The sequence below is a fragment of the Eulemur rufifrons genome, chromosome 5, assembly GCF_041146395.1.
Source record: "Eulemur rufifrons isolate Redbay chromosome 5, OSU_ERuf_1, whole genome shotgun sequence".
Lineage (NCBI taxonomy): Eukaryota > Metazoa > Chordata > Mammalia > Primates > Lemuridae > Eulemur > Eulemur rufifrons.
In genome coordinates this window covers 33,413,701-33,437,678 of record NC_090987.1, presented here as the reverse complement: position 1 = coordinate 33,437,678, position 23,978 = coordinate 33,413,701, and the positions used below count along the sequence as shown (strand labels likewise).

Here is a 23,978-nt window from a genome sequence, read left to right as displayed (position 1 = left end):
AAATACTGTATAACAGCAGTCCCCAACCTTTTTGACAGCAGGGACTGGTTTAATGGGAGACAGTTTTTCCACAGACTGGGGAAGGGGGGTGGTTTTGAGATGATTCAAGCTCATTACATCTATTGTGCACTTTACTTGTATTATTATTACATTGTTAACCTCTCTGCTAACGGTAATCTGTATTTGCAGCCACTCCGCAGTGCTGGCATCATCACCTCAGCTCCACCTAACCAGATCATCAGGCATTAGATTCTCATAAGGAGCACACAACCTGGATAGATCCCTCACATGTGCAGTTTAAGGAGGGTTCAAGCTCCCATGAGAATCTAATGCCCCTGCTGATCTGACAGGAGGCGGAGCTTATGCGGTAATGCGGGCAATGGGGAGCGGCTGTCAATACAGATGAAGCTTCGCTCTCTCACTGGCTTGCTGCCGGCTTACCTCCTGCTGTGGGGCTGGGTTCCTAACAGGCCATGGTTGCAGCCTGGGGCTTGGGGACCGCAGCTGTATAACTCTATTTATATAACATTCTCAAAATGATGAAAGGGAAGTGGAGAACAGATCAGAGGTTAGGGAGAGAGGAGGAAGTAAATGGGTAGCAGCACAGTGGAGTTTCTTCATAGTAATAGAAGCTTTCTATATCTTGATCGGTGTTGTGGTTGTACAAATATATATATGTGATAAAATTTCATAGAACTATACACACACATACACACATACACTCCTGAAAATATGACTACATACAAAAACTGGTGGATCTAAGTAAGGTCTGTTACTCTGGTTAATTGCCTATTTCCTGGTTTCAACAATGTACTGTAGTTATGTGAGATGTTACCATTTGAGGAAGCTGGGTGATGAAGACATGAGATCTCTGCATTATTTTTATAATTTCTTGTGAGTTTATAAATATCTCACAATGAAAAAGTTTTAAAAATAGCCATTAATGGCTATTAACTTAGGAAAATATATGTAAATAATAAGTAATGGTGGTGTGTTTTAATCTATTAATACATATTGCTGATGACAGGAAAAAACTATAGAGCAATAGATACTGTGAACTATAAATGTTCATAACTGTTGACCTAGTGATCCCCATTTCTGGGCATTTATCCTAAGGAAATAATCCCCCAAAAGGTAAATAGTAGAGGTGATATCATTTGCATTAACAAAATATCCACATACAGAGTATTCCAAGAGGTAGATATATCAAAGTAAATTATGATATATCTACTAACTGTAATATTGTTTAAATAATAAATTGATAACTATGAAACAAAGTCATACTGTTATATATGCATATGGATGAGAAATGCATATGAAGAAATAAATGCAGTTTTATTTAATGTTGCTTCAACATTTATGCAATTTTATAACATAATTCTGAAATATGGCCAATGGATTCATAAAGTTAAAATTCATTTTGTTGAATCATTACTTATGTTTTTAAATTCTGACACTAATGATTATTTTAAATTCTTTCTTGAACTCTTGGTCTTGTTTCTTTCCAGTTCTGTCCACTTTGCCGTTTACTACCTAATGAGAATCCAAGTAGCTTCAATGGCAGTTTAATAAGACATTTGCAAGTTAGTCACACTTTGTTTTATGATGATTTCATAGTAAGTACATTTTCTTATATTTACGTTATGTTTTTATATGTGTTAAGCTTACCTTCTTAATCCAAGTGAATGAGAGAGAAAAATGTATATATGGCTGAAGTGTTAAGTGTTAGCATTAAGTAGGAAATCATGAAAACAAAGTGTTTTATAAATTTGACTATTAATATTGAAGTGGTTATCTGCCTTGGACAAAATTATTTTCTTTGCGATCTAGATAGCCATTGTATAAGGGACCATATTTAACTTTTAAAATATTTTAATTATTATTATTATTTTTTTGAGACAGTCTTGCTCTGTTGGTTGGGCTAGAGTGCTGTGGCATCAGCCTAGCTCACAGCAACCTCAAACTCCTGGGCTCAAACAATCCTTCTGCCTCAGCCTCCCGAGTAGCTGGGACTACAGGCATGCGCCACCATACCTCGCTAATTTTTTCTATATATTTGTAGTTGTCCAGATAATTTCTTTCTATTTTTAGTAGATACAGGGTCTCACTCTTGCTCAGGCTGGTCTTGAGCTCCTGACTTTGAGCAATCCTTCCGCCTCAGCCTCCCAGAGTGCTAGGATTACAGACATGAGCCACCACGCCCTGCCAAATTATTTTAATTTTTACTCTAGTCTCTCCCTATATATAGTTATGATAATTGTGGAGTTGAGAACTTATATAACTGAGATGAAATCACATCAATAGTGAAATGGGCCAGATGTGGTGGCTCACACCTGTAATCCTAGCACTTTGAGAGGCCAAGTTGAGAGGACTGCTTGAGCCCAGGAGTTCAAGACCAACCTGGCAATAGTGAAAGCCTATCTCTACAAAAAATAGAAAAATTAGCCTGGTGTGGTGGTGTGTGCCTGTAGTCTCAGCTATTCAGAAGTCTGAGAGGCAGGAGGATCCCTTGAGCCTGGAGCTGGAAGCTGCAAGCTGTAATGAGCTATAATGACACCACTGCACTCTAGCCCGGGCAACAGAGTAAGACCATGTCCAACTAAATATATCAATCAATATATATATATTTTTTGTTTCATTCATATATATATATATATTTTGGAATGGCTCAGAGTTTGCCCAGCATCTAGTTGCTTTTATGGTATGTTGCATGGCCAATAATAGATTAGACATGACATTATCAGTATAGTAAGACCTATAGGCCTTTTCATTTTTATTTTAAATTCTATAAAACACAAAGCTTGTGTTTATTGAAATTTTAAACAAAAAAAAATTTATTATGAAAACAATTTAAACATACACAAAAATATACAGAATAATATAATGAACCCCCTTATACCCATGACCTAGCCTCAATAACCAACTCATGATCAATCTTATTATATTAAGAGTTTTTAAGGTGGAAAAAAAGTTACATATAGTATGAATAGTCTTAATACTTATGAATATATCTCCCATTGTGAGAAATGAGAATAGCAAACAAAAAGTTAACATATGCAATGGAAAGATCTCTACTGGGGTGGAAAAAAGTTAACATAGCCTTTGCTCTACTTTGGTCCATATGTTGCCATGTGGAGATAAGGCATTGTCCCCTAAGCCTGTCTCAGCAAAAGAGTATTGCCTATTGTTGGGAAGAAAATCACTCAAAGTCATGTTCTGAAATAATATATTTTATTGTCACATTTATCTAAATACATAAAATGTAAAGGGTTACATTTAAATTTGCATATAATTGTTACATGATTTTGACTGTTTTCTTTTTATGCAACTTCAAGATAAAATTTAATAATTGTTGAAGATTGTCATTTGAAAATTTTCTCCATGCTTTCTGATCTGCCCATTGGACAGCTCTATCTAGAGTAGACACAAGAAGCTTAGGTTCTAACCTGGGTTTAAGTAATAGTTCTGTCACAGCTGTGTGTGACCTTGGGGAAGATATTTAACCTCTGAACCTCACTTTGTTCATTTGTTAAGTGAGTAGAGCAAAAGCACCTACTCCCAGAAGCTCTTGTTAGGATTAAGTAATGCATATAAAGTGATTTGCACAGTTCAGGCACAGATGTTAGGCAAGTTGGAGATGGGGTGGAAATAAGTAGGATTATTAGGACCACTTGAAGAATTGAACAAGGTACATGACAGAGGCTTCATATTTTCCACTCCATCTCTCGTCCCTTAAGGCACATAGGTTCCAGAACCTGGTTTGGGTCGATGGGTTCTCATTGCCAACATAAAGGGGTTCCTCTTTATCTTAACTCTATAAGATGTTCTAAAAGCAGGTTGATTCCATGCCTGTCTAGTTACTCACGTTCAGTCTAGTCTCAAGATCTTTCAGACGAAGGATGACCCCAGAGCTAGTCATGATGTAGCTACTTTAATAAGAATATTTTCCAGCCACTCAAAACCATATTCTTGGATATGAAAAGTGAGCTTGAAGTAGTGTTCTTTGTTTTGATTTTTTGTTTCCTGAGCTACCGTGTCTAGCTAGACACTTTATGCATATTATTATCTCATTTTATTCCTTGCAGCAATTTCTGTGAGGTGAATATTTTTATCCTCATTTAACTGCGAAATATCTGAAGCTCAAAGGTTAACTAAATTGCCTAAGAACAAGCTGGTATCATGTCCAAACCTTGTGCTCTACTGTGCTTTATGGCTTTCCTTTGGATTTTGTTTATTTGTTTTTATGTTTTAGAATGGACTTTGAATAGAGATTTCAGTTGTGTTGTTTGTTAATTATGGAAGAGGAGAGGGATTGCAGAGGGTAGGGTTCTTAATGGTTTTTGTTTTATTTATAGAATGTGCTGACTTTGAATTCCATTTTGACACATAGGGAACCGAGGAGAAAGAGAGTTTTGTTTTCAACAATTTTTTTTTTTCAGAAATAGATATTCAGTAGTATTGCTGGCACTGGGGAATCCTGGGGGGACGCCTTAACTCCATGTAACATGTTTGTGTGGAACATAGCTCTCTGACCAGCATTTGTAATATTGACTAAAAACTACTAATTATGTCAAATAAAAATTTCAAATTCCAAATCAACACTATTTTATTATGACAGTAACTAGTTAATAATTGATAGATAGTTAAGTGAAATAGAAAATGTGTTAGCCCCAAGGCAAAAGTCCTGGGTTCTGTGACAGGCTTTGCGAAACCTTAGACAAGTCACTTAACTCAGAGCTTCAGTTTCCTGCAAAATGAGGGCATTGCATTGACCATTATCCTCCAGTTTCTAAAACACTTTTGACTCTGGATGTTTCTAATTATTTTTCTTTATTGTAGGATTTTAATATAATTGAGGAAGCCCTTATCCGAAGAGTCTTAGACCGGTCACTTCTTGAATATGTGAATCACTCGAACACCACATAATCTTATTAAAAGGAAGAGGAAGGGGACCATTCACTTGCACCATAAGATGCTGCTTAAACAATTGTAGAGAGATTGTCAATGTTTGATAGATGAAAATGTACAACACAGTTATATGTTTGCCTATGGTTATTGGTATAGTGCATTTAAATCTGCTTTCATTTTGATGGTTTAAATCTGTCTTACATTCTTGAGTTTCTAAGACATTTAACAACAAAAATTCGTCTACGTCAGCCAATATATGGAAGAGACACAGGCTTAGTATGTAGGTGGAGGATCTCTATTTGCAAATTTGATGATACTGAGTGTAATACTACATATTAATAATGACCATCATGGTTAGGCATGAAAACTAATTTTTGTTCTATGTGAAAAGATGGAGAGTGAAGCAAAGTGCAGACATTCAAGGAAATATGAAATCTGTTCCAATGCTCTTGTTTTAATCTCTAATATAACAACATGAATAATTTTGTATGGGAGTAGGAAAGGAAAATTTTGGAAATCAACAAAGTTCTTTTAACCAAACTGTATTACATAAGATTGTAACAAAATAAATTTTGTGTTAGAAAAGTATACTTAATTCTTTGACTTTTTATAACTATATACATATAGAAGAATTTAATACTATATTTTTCAAATTTTTGTAGCTTATAATTTAGAAACATTTCTATAATATAGGCAATTTCTTAAGAACCATTATCTGATATTTATAGTAGAAGTATTCACATCCATAATTTTTAGTGGAAAACCCTAAGGGCTTTGATTTCTTTTTAAATTTTAACCCTTTAGAAATTACAAAATAAAACACAAATGCTGAAAGGTAGACACAAAATTTGTAGCCTAATGCATTGTTATAAAGAAACACTCTTTTAGAACTCTGCCAGTCACCCCATATATCCTCTTTGTGTCCTGTCACAATTATAACCCCACAAAAGTAACCACTAGACTGATTTCAACAGTAATCACTTCCTTTACATTTCCTTGTTATTTTATAACAAAAATAAAGATATAAGTGCATATCTTTATATTTTAATATTCATTTTAAATTGTTTTATTAGATTTATATTTCTTTTTAATCTACAAGTTCCTCCTTGTTCCTTCCTTTTGCTTAAAATGTACCTATTGAAGAACCTGGTCTTAGGACCTATAGGTTTCCTGCAATCTGTATTTTGCTAATTGTGCCCTCATGATGCAATTCAGCATGTTCCTCTGTCCTCTGGATATTGGCACATGGATCCAAAGGTTTGAACAGACTCAGGTTCAATCTTTTTGGCAAAACTATAGGTCATGGTCTCATGGTCTATTCTTTCATCAGAGGTCACATAATGTCTTCTTCTCTCTTTTTGTGACATTAGCCAAAATTGATACTCAAAGCCTAGATCTATTCATTCATTGTAGGTTGGGGAATATTCTAATTCTATCATTTCTTTGGGGTTTTGTTTGTTTGTTTGTTTTAAGACAGTCTTGCTCTGTTGCCCGGGCTACAGTGCTGTGGTGTCAGCCTAGTTCACAGCAACCTCAAACTCCTGGGCTCAAGCAATCCTTCTGCCTCAGCCTCTCAAATAGCTGGGACTACAGGCATGTGCCATCATGCCCGGCTAATTTTTTCTATATATATTTTTAGTTGTCCAGCTAATTTCTTTCTATTATTAGTAGAGATGGGGTCTCTTTCTTGCTCAGGCTGGTCTGGAACTCCTGAACTCAAATAATCCACCCACCTTTGCCTCCCAGAGTGCTAGGATTACAGGCGTGAGCCACCGTGCCCAGCCCTAGTTGGAACATTTTTATAAAGAGATATTTCCCCACATCTGCCACGTGGTTAACTAGTGGTAGAGTTCATATAGGAGACAGAAAATAAATATTTGAGTCTTCCCCCTTTATTTACCAGTTTTCAAGGTAATAAATTTGTTTCCTATCATCTTCCAGGTATTTTAAGATATAGGTATTATGAACTTGTGGGTACAAACATACTTAATGAGCTTCAATCCATTACAAATATTATTTTATTGAAGTTCAAATTGTCTTATCATTGGTCATTGAAAGTTGGTTCTGAGTCTTTTTGACACCACTTTAGAAGTTTTTAATAGCTTCCTGCTATCTTGTTTGACAAAATATCACAGGCTCAACCTGCATCTTTCCTGCCCCGGACCTGGAATTGGTCATTTCCCTAAGAAGCCTGGTTTCTTTCAGTGAGAAATTGTTTTTTGAAAACATAATCTGAGCTTGGTTGCCCATTGCTACTGGGTTGGTCATTGTTTCTAGGAGAGAGCTAGGAAATAGCTATATGTTTTTAAAGATAAAACACATAAGTCTCTTGATACTTCTAAATAAAATTTGTTATTACACGGTTTTTGCCTAACCTTTCTGTTACAACTATATCTCTTTTCTTCAATGCTGAGAATCTTGGTTTTCAAGAGCATAGGGCATGGTAGAATTAGAATATCCTGTAATTACTCATTTCCTTTATTTACCCTACACATGCCACTGTCTGAGAATAACAATACATATACAACCACAACCAATATGATAATTGGAACAATTGAAAAGGTGTTCATTTGCTCTTCCCTTTCTCCCCTATTTTTGAAATAGTTGTACTATGTCAGCATTTTCAGAACATACTGCTATAACATACTATACTTTCTCCTTTTTATCCTCCATTTAGTCTCAGCTCTTCAAGTAACTATACATTTAGTGCTTGCTACTAGTCTTTATTTGATGGCCCTGGCTGCTTTTCATGTCTGGCTCTTTAATGACGAATCCAGGATGTAGATTAGTATCTCCATCTTGAAAGGAAGCAAAGGAGCTATGAAGACAAGTGATATCAACTCCTGAGGATAAAATGTTATTTGACTAGAGTTAACTTTTTAATTGTAATCATTTACAAACTTCTTTGTTCCTTACACATAAGTATAGTCATCATCATGGTGCCCCAATTTTTCTGTAAAAAATTATCCATAACTTCTTAAAAGTTTTGCTACTATTCTTCCATCCAGTACAAGATAATTGAGAAAATGTAAAGCTGGCTGAAATCTAGGGAGCTTCATATCCTCCCTTTTAGATACTGGTTCCAAGCTTGCTTTTCACAGCTGCTGACGAGTAACAACTGATTTTTAGTTTCCCAACCTCTCTTCCTTCAAGTTAGATGAATCACACAATAAAGCAAAACCTGTTGGACAAAAAAACAAAACGAGAGGAATTTTTCAGAAACAATCATACTGAAAATGTAGCCCCTGAAAAATGAAAGAACCTTATTTCTGAGCATTAGTACTGACTATCCAGACAAATCCACGTTAATGCAGAGCAAGAGAAAAGGCATCTTTAAAATCTGTAAAACTTGAAAACATTTTAAAACTTTTAAATGAAGCTTTAAGTCATCTGCCACTATTAACCTCAGTACAGCAATTCTGAATCTTGTCCTTGGATTCCTCTTAGGATAACTTTGCCACCTACAGGACAGATTAGGTGCTGGCCACCTGAATTATTTTGTGTTCTGAATTATTTTGAGTTGTAAAATGGTGAAGTACAAATATTCATTGTTTCATTGTGCCTTTAGCCTTTTATAAAGAGGAATTTATAATTCATTGTTTTTGAAAATGAACATCTATTTGAAACTATTGACTATCAAAGTTTCACTCTGTAGCTCCTTAGGATATAACTTTTTCAAGGCCTCATAAGGGAAAAATTGATTCACATGTTATTCTAAAGCTAAATTCTTCTGACCCTACAAAAACCTATGGAGATCTCTCTTTCACATAATTTTGCACCCAAGTTTCTAAAATGTAGGTAGAAAAATGGGATTGATTGTGAATCTTTGGTAAAGATAAGGTTCTGGGTCAGATCTCCTAAGAGATCCTGTCCCCAATGAGGTTGCATTTCATTACTTTTACTGGGTGCTAAGTGTCTTTCCTTTTGAAGTTGAGTTTACTCCAATTATTGAATGTTTATCATATAACTTGTATCTTCCAACACTGAAGGTATTTTAAAAAGTCACTAAAAGATTCATTCTTTTATTATTCAACCACAAAAAATCTGTATAATGATCAGAATTTAAAATATATGCTTCTTTTTTTGTGTAAATATGTGTTACTGTGAGAAATAAAGAATGGCAGGACCATTGCTTTCATTAAAATATCTCCTGTGTCTATTCTTAAATATTGATCTTGATAATTTTTTACACAAACCTAACACAATTTTTAAATTGTTATTGAGCAGTATCTATCACAAAAATATACATTCATTTTAGGCCATTAGTTCTCAACCAGGGGTAATTTTGCCTTTCTGTGGATATTGGCAATGTCCAGAGACATTCTTGGTTGTCATAACATGGGTGTGGTGTGCTGTTGGCCTGGGATCTGGATACAGGCCAGGGATACCCCTCAACATTCCAGGGTGCACAAGACACCCCCTCACAATAAAGAACTATGCTGCCCAAAATGTCAATAGTGCAGAGGTTTAGAAACCCTGATTTGGCCAAGGTAATACTCAGCAACATGAAATTCTTGTTCTGCTAGCGAGAGGCTTCACTAAAACTTAAAAGGTAAGATGTAAATGGATTCTGTATATCTTACTCCCTGCTAAATCCATACTAAGTTTTAATGGCTGTAGCTGTCGTGTGTACTCATGTGTCATGAGCATATGAATTTTTGGATTTTGCATGATAAGAGGTACAGGTATTGACAAAACCTCTGATGCCTCTGTTTGCTGAGTGACATCCTAAAAGAGGGAACCCAGGATTGGTTGAGAAGATTTACCTTTATCACATAGATTATCTTTATTGAAATAAGTAAGAAAATATTACAAAGGGACACCTATGTCTGAGATCCTTGAGGCCAAGAAATATTTATGTTTTTATATATTACTGAAAAATCATGTGGTGTTTTAATCCTGAAGATTTCAGAGAAGACCACACATGGGTCTTAAGGCTGATCATTGCCTCCCAATAGCCAGATAAGAGGCCCAATGAAGGTGAACCACAGGGAGAGATATTGGTCAAGATAGATTAGGTTATGCTACAGTTATGACAACCCCCAGATCCTAGTGCTCACCAAGGTCTACCAGGGTCCTGACTATTCTCCATGGCAGCTGTTTGTGCTCCAGCCTCAGAATTCCAGGTGCTTTTATGTCATGGCAGTTGGATGTCATCGTGTTTTTCCTACGTCACCCCTCATCACCACAGCCTGGAAAGTTGGTTACACAGGTCATTTCTGCCCGCATTTCATTTGCCAATGCAAGTCACATGGCCATATGTGACATCAAGGCACTGGGGAAGTGCAGTCTTCTCATTTCGAAGAGAACTGGATATCGGGGCATAATAGTAATGCCAACCATGAAGGTATAAGCCAGGCAGAGTTGGGAGAGAAGACAGGGAGGTCCACAGGGGAAAGACATTAAAAATGTGTGGGAAGGAGGGTTGAATAGTCAAAATGAGACTAGCTTTTTAGAAACATGAAGTGATATTCATTTTTGCCACAGTAATTTTTTGGTTAATTTTACTCAGAGTTTAGAATCATTTTACCAAATGAAATGCCCATCAGTTTCTCAAATATAAGACAATAATTTCTCTTTTAGAATCATTCTTTCTTATTCACTAACAAGAAATGCCAAATGTGTTTTCAGTCCCTTATAACTATATTTTCTCAGAAAATACCTCCATCGGAACCACTTGGGATGCTTGTTATAATTGCATCATTATACCCTCCCCAGATGTACAGAATTAGAATCTCTGAAATTACGATGGATTCATCAGCAAGGCATCAAAATGTATTCAAATCTGTCCATTTCTCACCATCTCCATTTCTTCAGTTCTGCTCCATCCATCATGGTTTCTTGCCTGGAATCCCTAGAGCCATGTAATTGGCCTCCCTGCCTCCACTTATGACCGTATGGTCTCTTCTTCATATAGCAGTCAGAGAGATCTTCAAACAGCATGCATCTGATTGTGCCATGCTCCCTCCTCACTGCTTGAAATGCTCTAAGGCTACGGTCCCCAACCGCCAGTTAGGGACCGCTCCTCGCCACACACACTCCGTCTATCTGTGGAAAAATTATCTTCCATGAAACCAGTCCCTGGTGCCAAAAAGGTTGAGGACTGCAGCTCTAAGGGATTCCTGTTATTACTAGAATAAAATCCAAAAGCCTTTCCATTCCCTTCAAATCCCTTCACAATCTGGCCCCCGCCTACCTCTCCAGCTTCACCTCACTCCACTCAGCCACACTGGTCTTTGGGTTTATTAAACACACCAAGCTGGTTCCTGCATCTTGGTACTTTCTATTCCTTCTGTTTGAAAAGATCTTCCCCCAGAGTTAGACATGGCTGCCTTCTAATCATTCAACTCTCTCATCTTCTCATAAAGGATTTCCCTCCTAATTCTAGCCAAAGTCACTCCCTCATTTTGTCTATTGTACTATTGTAATGTCTTCATAACCATTATTAGAATTTAAAGTTATCTTAATGCTTGTTTTCATTTTTATTGCATGTCTCTCCTCCCTAGAATATAAATTCTTTGATTGCAAGTATCCATCACTAAATTCCCTGATATCTAAAACTGTGTCATGTCGTAGGTACTTAGTAAATAACTTGTCTAATCTATCATAAGAGTTACTGATGATACAAAAACATAATGCTTTTATTACATAAAGGTCATAAAAGTGATTAAAAATATTAAGACTGTAATAATCTAGATGAAATTCTTTATGAAACAAAGCAATTGTTAATTAGTAAGAATACTTTGACAGGCCAGGCGAGGTGGCTCACGCCTGTAATCCTAGCACTCTGGGAGGCCAAGACGGGCAGATAGTTTGAGCTCAGGAGTTTGAGACCAGCCTGAGCAAGAGCGAGACCCCCGTCTCTACTAAAAGAAAGTAGAAAGAAATTAGCTGGACAACTAAAAATATATATAGAAAAAATTAGCCAGGCATGGTGGCACATGCCTGTAGTCCCAGCTACTTGGGAGGCTGAGGCAGAAGGATTGCTTGAGTCCAGGAGTTTGAGGTTGCTGTGAGCTAGGCTGACGCCACAGCACTCTAGTCCAGGCAACAGAGTGAGACTCTGTCCAAAAAAAAAAAAAAAAAGAATACTTCGATAGATAAATAAGCAATAAACATAAAGACATAGTTAACAGTGGAGAAACATAGTTAATAAAACATACACATACAAAACAACTAAAATTCAGGAGGCTGAGACAGGAGGATAGCTTTAGCCCAGGAGTTCCAAGCTACAGTGTGCAATGATCGAGCCTCTGAACCACTGTTCTCCAGCCTGGGCAATATAGTGAGACCTCGTCTCTTTAAAAAAAATCTAAAAATTCAAATATTACAGGTAATCAAAAATATTAACTTGAACACCATAATGATGTACCATTTTTCTCTCTTAGCATAATGTCTGGCATGGTGTGACCTCTCAAGTAATATTTTTTGAATCAACCTATTAGCAGAATTTCTCAATTGATGTTGCCCCATGAAAGGGAGATGTGATAAAACTGACACATTATTTTGGTGATAGTGGTATAATTTACATATTTCAAAGCAATTTGGGTAATAGTATCTTACCTTTTGGCCCAGTAATTCTACTTATGGAAGTCTTTCCTGGCACTCTAATCCAAAATAAAATCTGTATGTGGGATGATATTTATTGCAACACCATTCATAAATTTTTTAAAAAGGGAGGGGAGGAATAAACTAGAGTCCAATAATGGTTAGTGGCCCTTTTTAATTGATATTGCCATTAAATGTTCTAATACGTCATTCAGTTTACTGTCAACTCAGCCTGGGAAGAGTTTTATATCTTTAAATTACCATATTTAAATTCTGGCATCCAGGCTGGGTGGTGGCTCATGCCTATAATCCTAGCACTCTGGGAGGCCGAGGCAGGAGGATTGCTTGAGGTGAGGAGTTCAGACCAGCTGGAGCAAGAGTGAGACCCCGTCTCTTCTAAAATTAGAAAAAATTAGCCAGGCGTGGTGGCGTGCACCTGTAATCCCAGTTACTTAAGAGGCTGAGGCAGGAGGATTGCTTGAACCCAGGAGTTTGAGGTTGCTGTGAGACTCTGTCTCAAATAAATAAATAAATAAATAAACTCTAGCATCCATGGTTAGTTTTAATCTAACTCTCAGAGAGCAATCTTGTTCACTATTTTCAAGTTCTTGGGAAATATTTAATTGTTGCCCTAGTCCTCTCAGTCCTCTCACCCCCAATAAGTCATGTTGTGTTATGTCCCTGTGACTTTGCACACATTTCCTCAGCCTAAAAGAAATTTCATTATTTACTGGAAAAGACTTCCTTGACCCATCCAAGTAGAGCCAATCACACTATCCTTTATATCACCTATAGCCCTAGACCATACATCTACTGCTATAGCTATCCCATTATATTTCTTTGTTTATGTCTAATATCCTCGAGACTGGGAGTTCCTTGAGGACAAAGGTTGGGATTTATCTTTTAATGACAGGGACTTGCCAGCAACTCAATACATATATCAGTTTGTGCATCTACAATAACAAAATACCATAGACTGGGGGACTCAAACAGCAAATTTTCCATAGCCAGCTTCTTTTTTTTTTTTTTTTGAGACAGAGTCTCACTCTGTTGCCCGGGCTAGAGTGAGTGCCATGGTGTCAACCTAGCTCACAGCAACCTCAAACTCCTGGGCTCAAGCGATCCTCCTGCCTCAGCCTCCCGAGTAGCTGGGACTACAGGCATGCACCACTATGCCCGGCTAATTTTTTCTATATATATTTTTAGCTGTCCATATAATTTCTTTCTATTTTTAGTAGAGATGGGGTCTCGCTCTTGCTCAGGCTGGTCTCGAACTCCTGAGCTCAAACGATCCGCCCACCTCGGCCTCCCAGAGTGCTAGGATTACAGGCGTGAGCCACCGCGCCCGGCCGATAGCCAGCTTCTTGCTGTGTCCTTACATGGTGGGGAGAAAGGGAGAGAGAGTGAGAGAGATCTGTCATGTCTCTTCCTATAAGTCTACTAATCTCATCATGAGGTCTCCACTCTCATGACCTCATCTAATCCTAATTGCTACCCAAGGCTACAACTACAAATACCACCACATTGTGGGATAAGGCCTCAACATATCAGTTCTGGAAGACACAAACATTCCGTCCATAAAAATATGTTGAATGGATGAGTAAATGGTTAACAAATGGATCAGCCCACTCATGTTAGCTTCTCAGCATACTCTTTTTTTCTCAGGAGGGAAAAGTCAACATACGGAGCAAAATTATAATAAAGAGAGCAGCTCTGTGTCTAAATTTGTTCATTATTGTTTCCAGAACTTAGCACAGCACCATGCATCTGCACAAGCACTAGATAAATATCTGAGGAATAAATGAGTGGATAAATTGTAGTTTGATACACCTAAACAAAATATTCTTAATGAATAATGTCCTCAAGCCAGATGCATCTCTTCTCTTTAGAGATATACCTGTCAAGTGAGCCAGACTACTACACAACTCAGTGATATAACTCTTACAGGAGAAGCAATATTATTTTGTGTTCATTCAGCAATATTAGAGGTATGGTGCTAATTCAGAAGGACAACTGCATGTCATATATTATAGTTGCTAAATTTAATTTGCTCTAGATTATAAAATGTAGTAATTTGCTACAGAGTCAACTTAGGTTACCAAATCAAATTGGCTAACCCAGGTAATCAGGTAAAATGAAGAAAATGTTTAAGTCCTTATATCTACTATGTTTTAATATATTAACATCTCTAAGTGTATTTTACTTTGCCCTTTTGAAATATTCTTAATAGTGTATGCAAGAATGTCAGAATCTTATATGCAAAATCATACTGTCCTGTGACAATATTTCAAAGGTACATTCTCCAGAAATTTTGGCCTTGAGACATGCTGGTTTTAAAACTACCTTAAAGAGAGAAATAATAACTTTCTAATTTAAAAACCTTAATAAAGAGATCAAACTCTTAGAAACAGAAAGTTTAATAGAATGACAGTTGCCAGGGACTGGGGGAAGGGAGAAAAGGGGAATTGTATAATAGCTGTAGAGTTTCAATTCTGCAAGATGAAAAGTTCTAGAGATCTGTTGCATAACAAGGTGAATATAGATAACACTACTGTACTATATACACTCAAAAATGGTCAAGATGGTAAATTTTATGTTATGTATTTTTAAACCACAATTGAAAAAAAAAACCAAGAAACAAAAAATCTTAAGCCAAATACCATGGTGTATATATAGTGCTAATTATAATTTCCATTTGGGAAATTATAATTGTCAGCGAAATTTAGGAAAGAAGAAATGTCATCTCACTGGCAAAGCTCTTGTGGTTTCAAAAATAAAGTTTTTAAATATAGAGACTGAACAACTCTACTCCTTGTTGCTATTTTGTTTCATCCACTGGTCTCTCTCCAGACTTACGATGAAGCTTAAAGCACGCAGCATTGTTTGCTTAATTTTTTCCCCCTATTTTCAGTATTTCTACAATCTCTCAGATATTTATTGGTTTGAGTTGCCAGTCAGGGTTAGTATCACTCCCATTTTAACATAATTACCTCTTTAAAAGCCCTATCTCCATATAGAGTCATGTTCTAAGGTACTAGGGGTTAGCACTTCAACATATGAATTTGAATGATGGATAAAATTCAGCCTATAAAACCAACTGCAGTTAAAAAAAAAAAAACTCTTTATTTTTATTTTTTAATTTTCTTTGTAGAGATGGAGGAGTCTCACTATGCTGCCCAGGTTGGTCTCAAACTCCTTGGCTCAAGCAATCCTCTCACTTGGCCTCCCAAAGTGCTGTGATTACAGGCATGAGCCACCATGACCAGCCTAAAACATTTTTTATATTAAACTTTCTCTGTTCAAATTACTCTGTGGTTTCCCTCTACTGATTGGACCCAGATTGATAAATCAGATTGTGTTGATTTTTTCCTGAGTAACTTCAATAAGGTACAAAAAATTTACATGTTCTCATAGAGATTTTTCTGGATGTGGGTAGAGAAAAGAAGATTTTGAATTGAGAATGCTGAGGTCCAAATGAAGAAAACAATCATTTGTTGGACTGAAGTACAGAAGTCAAGTTCTTTGATTCACTTCCCTCTCTGTAGAGAGGATTGAAATGCTGACCGGGAAAGTGTGAGATCCTGACAATTAGAATGGAGAGGAATGAATGGAATGGAGACTTTGGGGAATCTTGACTCCCTGAGCTGCACCAGAGCACCCCATGCTGGCTCCCCTCTTGGCAAACAGGATGTTCCTGTCATTGCAAAGTACATTGGACTGGAATTCAATTTGGAAGCAGTGGTGATATTTTAGAGCAGTGGTCCCCAACCTTTTTGGCACTAGGGACCAGTTCACTTAAGACAATTTTTTCCACAAATGGGGGTCCAGGGAATGGTTTCGGGATGATGCAAGTGTATTGCATTTATTGTGCAGTCAAACCTCTCTGCTAATGATAATCTGCATTTGCAGCCATTCCCCAGTGCTAGCATCACCGCCTCAGCTCCACCTAAGATTATCAGGCATTAGGTTCTGATAAGGAGCCAAAACCTAGATCCCTCTCTTGTGCAGTTTATAGTAGGGTTCAGGCTCCTATAAGAACCTAATACCGAAGCCGATCTGATAGGCGGAGGAGCTCAGGTGGTGATGTGAGCAACAGGGGAGCATCTGTAAATACACATGAAGCTTCACTAGCTGGCCTGACACTCACCTCCTGCTGTGTATCCCAGATCCTAACAGGCCACAGACTAGCACCTCTGCAGCAGCTGGCCCGGGGGTTGGGGGTTGGGAACCACAGTTTTAGAAGCTAGAGAAGAGCTCTCTGCCAGCCCAGGTAGCCTTCTTCATCCACACTGTCCTGAGATAAAGTTTGTCAAACAAAGTGCTCTGGGATATATATTGCCCCCAGAGCTGCTGCTAACAGAAACTTTACGGATGTAGACCAGCCTTGGCTCTTCAATTTAGCAGCCCTACTGACCTGACAAAGTTTTTGGTGTTTGCGTTTAGGAAGTTCCCCCAAAAACGAAACTGAAAAATAGATGATTATGTTTTTATTAGAATTGTAGCACCAGTAAAAACCCAATGTGTATTATAAGTGGGTCCATGATTCATTAAAACCAGTGTTCTAGTTCCTTAGAGAGCCTCAGGTTCTCAGGCTATTTCCAGATTCCAATACCTTAATTGCAAATGAGATATATCTACTCCCTCTCCCCAAATAAGATAGTCTACTCTAATGTCCTTTTAGATGGTCCCTTAACAATAGAAATGATCCTAGCAGACAATATCAGAGGAGCTCAATGTGTTTAACAATAGAACTCTCACCACTGCCAAGTCAACGAAATGATGCCCATGAGACACAGTGGTTCTCCGCTTTGCTTTATTAACTCTGTCCAGCAACAGATGGTACATGCCCTGTGGTTTCTTCCCCTTTCTCCATGTTTTAAATAGAAGTTTTCCGGTGGCTCACGCCTGTAATCCTAGCACTTTAGGAGACCGAGGCGGGAGGATCGCTCGAAGTCAGGAGTTCGAGACCAGCCTGAGCAAGAGCATGACCCCATTTCTACTAAAAAAATAGAAAGAAATTAGCTGGACAATGAAAAATATATTTAAAGAAAAAATTAGCTGGGCATGGTGGCACATGCCTTTAGTCACATCTACTCAGGAGGCTGAGGCAGGAGGATTGCTTGAGCCCAGGAGTTTCAGGTTGCTGTGAGCTAGGCTGACGCCATGGCACTCTAGCCAGGGCAATAGAGTGAGACTCTGTTTCAAAAAATAAATAAATAAATAAATAAAATAAATAGAAGTTTTCATTGTAGTTGTATTTGCTCTCTACTGTGGTATATTGATAAAGAAAATCTATATTTATTACTTGGCGGCGCACCAGCCACCTAAGATTTTTACCTTTGATGGAAGACCCGCATTAATATGTTAATCTATTACCTGGCCCATCAACTAATCTATTACCTGGCATATTAACATAACATTAAATCTATTACCTGGTACATTAAGTAATTTATTACCTGGCACATTAATATAATATTAAAACTATTACCTGGCATATCAATACAATATTAACCTATTACGTGATATATTCACTAATTTATTATTTTAGCCACCTGAGACCTCACCCATCAGACCACCCCAACTTAATAAAAGTGGGAAATATTGGGTAGATGGGGCTCAAAATTTGGTCATGAGATCCGTCTGAGCCCTCCAGCGAGTAAACTTTAATTCTTCGACTCTCCGTGTGCCACTTGGTTTGTCCTTGGGACGACCCACTATAACACTTACTGTAACATTTTGGTTCCCTGTCCGGGAAAACCAACCACTCTGGACCCTTGAAGCCACCGGTTCCGGGACGGGCACAGTGACCGGCAGGACCTCTGCAAAAGAAGGGAATTGGTGCTAACCGACATTTTGCAGAATATCTTTGCTCCTTGGGAGCTCCCGCCCGACACTGGGGTCCTGAACTTGCCCGGACACGCAGAAGGAACGGCCAAGTCAAATCAGGTCTGGAGGCATCAGACCAGGTAAGGTCCCAGGACCCGTATTAGTCAGGCCCGTCAGATGACGGAAGAGGAGTTTGATCACCTCCTAAATGCAGGGAATTCCCAGGGTGGGAATGTGTAACCTCTGCCTGTCTGAATGAGTGAGTGAAGAGTGAGTGAAGAGTGACTGTAGTTTCATGGCTACGGCTACGGAACTTGAGTGGGTCCTCACCTACGGTTCTGCGGCGGTGTCCTAGGGCATAATAGTGATTCATTCCCTTAAAGGGAGTGACCAGGCCCAGAATTTATACGGGTACACTTTTGCCGAGACGCGCCTAAATTCCCGCAAGGGACGCAGCCAGGTGGATACCTGAGAGAAACCCCCCGCCCTTTGTCTGTTAAGCTGCGACACTGTTCAAGAGTCTAGGATGGGTAGCGTAGAATCTAAGCCTACAGTCCTTAAATGCATGATAAAGATCTTTAAGAAGGGTTTCACAGGAGATTACGGCATCACACTGAGTCCCAGTAGACTTAGGGCCCTTTGTGAACACAAATGGCCCATATTTGGGGTCAACTGGCCCCCAAGAGGTAACTTAAATGTCCCCACTGTGAGAACAGTTTGGAGAATCATTGACCGGGACTCCCGGCCACCCCAACCAATTCCCTTACATAGATTCATGGCTGGAGATTGCTCAGAGCACGCCCCCTTGGATCTGGTTCTGTGCTAATAAGGGACAGAGCAAGATTTTTGTGGCCCAAAGGACCAGAGACTCCAAACTGTCCAAACCCATCTATCAGTGAGATCCTGAAGAGGATCGACCACCACCGCCCTACAACCCTACCATGACACACCTCCTGAAGTACCGCCAAATCCACCAGACACCCTGCCACCGTCAGTCTCCCCGCAGCCAGTTCCGGACCAATCAGGTGCCAACACTCCCATCACCCGCCGGCCAGCTCAGGCGCCAAATTCAGCCCTCCAGATGTCCCTGCATGAGGTGGGAGGTCCAATGCAGGTTACGTACAGACGATGGGTCCGTTCAGCCAGGTCAGCCAGTACTGTACTACCAGCCCTTCTCCACCACTGACCTTCTGAACTGGAAGCACCACACCCCGCCAGACTCCGAAAAACCTCAGGCCCTCGTTGACCTCCTGGAATCCATCTTTCAGACCCACCATCCCACTTGGGAAGACTGCCACCGGCTCCTTCTGACCCTTTTTAACATGGAAGAACAATGCTGCATTGTAGCTGGGACCTTGGACGTGGAGCAGTGGGCACAGAGAGCAGCACCCGAGCCCAAACCGGATTGGGATTTCAACTCCCCGAGCAGACCAAGAGGCTCGCAGACGAGAGCCTTGGGAAGCTCTCCTCCACAGGGTCCGGGAGGGAACCAGAAAACCAACCAACAGGAACAAAGTCGCTCTGATCATCCAGAAGCCGGAGGAATCGCCGAGCGAATTCTACAAGTGTCTTTGTGAGGCCTACTGAGTCTACACACCCTTCAACCCAGAGGCGGCCAAAAATAAGCAGATGGTGAATACCACATTTGTTGGGCAGTCCCATACTGACATCCGACAGAAACTTCAGAAACTTGATGGGTTTGCAGGAATGAACATCACGCAGTTGATGAAAGTGGCCCACAAGGTCTGTTAATCCAGACTGGACCACCCAGAGGGAGAATGACATGAAAATGAAACAGAAAGCTGCTCTCCTGGCCGCTGCCCTAAGAAGACCTGGCCCAGCCAAGAGACCTGGCCCGCCACAGGAAGGAGGACCCAGGAGACGAGCGACCCTGAAGGCTGACCAGTGCACCTCTTCTAAGGAGTTTGATCACTGGAAGCATGAATGCCCCAACAAAAGAAACCACCCACTGCCAAACAGGAACCTGCCCAGGGGCTTCCAGCAGGAGCCCAAGACCCTGGACCTCATCGGTCTCACTGGGGTCGACCCGGAATGGGACGGACTGGGTTCCCTGACTTTTGGCCCCAGGGGAGCCTATGGTCGTAATGGAAGTGGGGGGCCAACCAATAACATTCATGGTAGACACTGGGGCAGAATACTTGGGGTAAAAACCCCCGTGGTTCCATTTACAAAGAGGGAAACTACCACTGTGGGAGCCACTGGAACTCAAGTAGCTCCACCCTTCTGCCAATCCCAAATATGCCAGATAGGGGGCCATCAGATAAGACATGAATTCTTATACATACCAGACTGCCCCGTGCCCTCTTAGGTCGAGATCTCCTGAGCAAACTGGAAGCCCAGATCACCTTCCACCCGGAAGGGACCGTGAGCCTCACGCTCAGCAGCCCAGAGACTCTCATAATGGAGGTCATCCTGTCTCGGAAATTGGAATGGAAACTACATACAGCCTACAGGCCACAGAGCTCAGGCAAAGTAGAGCACATGAACCGGACCCTCAATACCACTCTAGTGAAGTTATGTCAGGAAACATAATTACCCTGGGTAGACATGCTAAGCCCATCCCTGTTCAGGGTGAGGTGCACACTGGGACCCACAGGATATTCACCCTTTGAAATCCTGTTTGGTAGATCTCCCGCACTCATCAAGCGATTAAGGGGAGACATTAGACAACTAACGGAATTGAATAGAAACACACACCTCCAAGCCTTAGCCAAAACTATGTACCAGAGCCACCACACCGTCCTAGAAAAAAACCCCTATCGCCCTGGGTCTCCCTGTCCACCCCCACCAATCTGGGGATCTAGTCTGGGGAAAGGACTGGAAAAGAACACCCCTAGAGCCCACCTGCAAGGGTCCCATACTGTGATACTAGTTACTCCCACTGCTATTAAAGTTGCAGGTATCACTCTGTGTATCCATCACTCCTGGGAGAAAAAGGCTGAACCAGACAATGAAACTAATCTCTGGACTGCACAGCAGGACCAGCAGAACCCACTAAAGATCCAGCTTAACCGCCTCCCAATGAGGACAGCCACACCTAGGACTGAACAGGAGTAAATGGGACCACCGGCCCCGGCCCTCACTGGGGTTGTAGTGACCTTACTGGGGATTGGACTCTTCTCGGTAGCTCCAGGAGATTGGACTGGACTGCAGAGGGTGTCTCTAACTGTGGTATTTTGGCTCATTACAGGATGTCTACTCCTGCCTCAGTCCTTTCCCTCCTCCTGGTTGGGGAACTCGCCCTGACAACTATGGCAGAGAAACCCTGCCCTGAGGCTTCTTATGCCAGGACTTGGATTCCCTCCACTAAAGCGAGTACTCCAGGCTTCTGGACCATGGGAGGGTTCACAGTCCGCACCTACATGCCAAAGACATGTTATAGTCAGGCTCAGGTGTGCCACAGCGGGAAAAGAAATACTGGACTCTAGACTGGCACCATTCCAGGCCCCTACATACTGAACACAGTTATAAAATTCATAAAAACAACTACAACCCAGAGAACAACAGCTCACATAATGGCCTTACGAGACTATCACCCACTAGAAAATGGTGCCCTATAATAAATATATAAGGGCGTCAAAGGGGGGAATGATGAGGAAAATCCCCATCTATTAATGGCCTTACGAGACTATCACCCACTAGAAAATGGTGCCCTATAATAAACATATAAGGGCGTCAAAGGGGGGAATGATGAGGAAAATCCCCATCTATTACGTGGCGGTGTATCAGCCACCTGAGACCCCCACCCCCCACGGAAGACCAGCATCAACATAATATTAACCTATTACCTGGCCCATCAACTAATCTATTACCTGGTGCATTAACATTATACTAACCTATTACCTGACATATCAACTAACCTATTACCTTAGCCACCTGAGACTCCACCCCTCGGGCCACCGGAAGTTAATAAAAGTGGGAAAAATTGGGTAGAAGGGGATCAAAATTTGGTGACCAAACTCCTCTGAGCCCGCCGGTGAATAAACTTTGACTCTCTGTGTGCCACTTATTCAGTGAAACAGCTTTAGTTACATTCAGAATGTCTGTTTCATTGTTGCTTTGCTCTCTTTCTACTGATTGGTTTCTGTGTCGGGTAAGGGATACCGTTGCTGCCCCACAGCTCCAGTGTCCCACACTGGAAGGAGAGAGAGTACAGCTGTCACAGGCTAGGACTACAAGGGCTCCTATTCTAATCAACTAACATGGAGGGAGGCTGGATTCCACACGATAAACAGGGCCACTGAGGCTACTAACAGGAACATTATCAAAAATGGAAACTGTACAACAGTATGTAAATCACTGCTGATATTAAGTTAAATGTCATGAAAATGCATATTCATAATGACATTTATGAAGGAGTTGAAATTTAACTGTCCCAAACTGGGGTGCACTAAAAAAGGGTAAATTCCTTTATTTTCTCTAATTAATTTAGTCCCACTTTTGAATTTTCATTTGTGCTAATTTGTAGGGTGTGAGGAGAGTTTTTTTTCTTTTTAAAGTGCTCATTTATCAGATGGAAATGTGTTCAAATTTACTTTCATCAAAGCAGTACAGCAATTCCAGAGAATGTGATCATTTGACAGAACAGAGAATTTAAATTTGCAATGGAAGTAACTCAGTTACTTTGTCTTTGGGGAAGGAAAACTACTTCTTCAGTATTTCTTTCTCATTTGCCTCCCTTCTCCTTCTGAAGTGTTGCTTCAGCTAGGAAAATGGGACAGAGTCCAATTAGGAAGGTAGAGCTTGCAATAGTCAAAGCTTGCAATAGGTAGATCAGTAGAAGATGTTTAATGTGGAATTATAAAGATGTTGGAAGAGCTGAAAGACCAAGGGTGACAGTCAGGAAACACACAAGCCAGTGAGAAAAGGCAGTTCCTGCCCAGCAGGAAGTGAGATCATAGAGGAACATGCAGTCTCTCAGAAGCCGAAATCATGTAATGAAGCAACTGCCAGAAGCAGAGAGAGCAGGAGAAATATTAATAGCTTGGCTTTTTTCTTACTTCCAGTCTCTGATCAGTGCCTCCCATTGACTGAATACAGCTAGAAGTTAGTTGCCAAGGGAAACTGGGAAATAGTTTTTAAGGGTCAGCTCCAAACACAGAGAGCAAAACAGGGAAACAGGTGGGGAAACAGATGTGACTGTCAACAAGCATATGCCTAGGTCAGATACTTTCAGTTACAAATAACAGAAGAACCAGTTGAGAATGGCTCAAATCAGAAGGGTTTATTATCTTGCTTAACAGATAGGAGGCAGAGCAGTTTCAGGGTTGACTCGAGTAATTGGATGGCTGAACTACATCAAGAACCTATATTTTTTGGCCAGGCGCGGTGGCTCACACCTGTAATCCTAGCCCTCTGGGAGGCCGAGGTGTGTGGATCATTTGAGCTCAGGAGTTCGAGACCAGCCTGAGCAAGAGTGAGACCTCCGTCTCTAGTAAAAATAGAAAGAAATTATCTGGACAACTAAAAATATATATAGAAAAAATTAGCCGGGCATGGTGGCATATGCCTGTAGTCCCAGCTATTTGGGAAGCTGAGGCAGAAAGATTGCTTAAGCCCAGGAGACTGAGGTTGCTGTGAGCTAGCCTGATGCCATGGCACTCTAGCCCAGGCCACAGAGAAAGACTCTGTCTCAAAAAAAAAAAAAAAAAAAAAAAAAGAACCTATATTCTTTC

The 23,978-nt window shown here is 40.1% G+C and overlaps 1 protein-coding gene and 1 non-coding gene across 4 annotated transcripts in view; one reads left to right on the top strand and one right to left on the bottom strand.

Annotated features, from left to right (window-relative positions):
* Window positions 1–5,360, top strand: part of RNF125 (ring finger protein 125) — a 38,206-nt gene extending 32,846 nt beyond the window's left edge. For 2 of the 3 annotated variants that reach the window (XM_069468138.1, XM_069468141.1), the window contains exons 5-6: window positions 1,509–1,616; window positions 4,840–5,360. In XM_069468138.1, coding sequence (XP_069324239.1) covers window positions 1,509–1,616; window positions 4,840–4,926 — 195 coding nt within the window. In that variant the 3' untranslated portion in view covers window positions 4,927–5,360. The remainder of the gene's footprint in view (window positions 1–1,508; window positions 1,617–4,839) is intronic. The other variant, XM_069468140.1, reaches the window with a different exon arrangement.
* A 17,434-nt stretch (window positions 5,361–22,794) lies between these two features.
* LOC138383551 (small nucleolar RNA MBII-202) lies at window positions 22,795–22,878 on the bottom strand. The gene has a single exon (XR_011233616.1). It is a non-coding gene; the product is annotated as a small nucleolar RNA MBII-202 (small nucleolar RNA).
* Window positions 22,879–23,978: the final 1,100 nt, after the last annotated feature.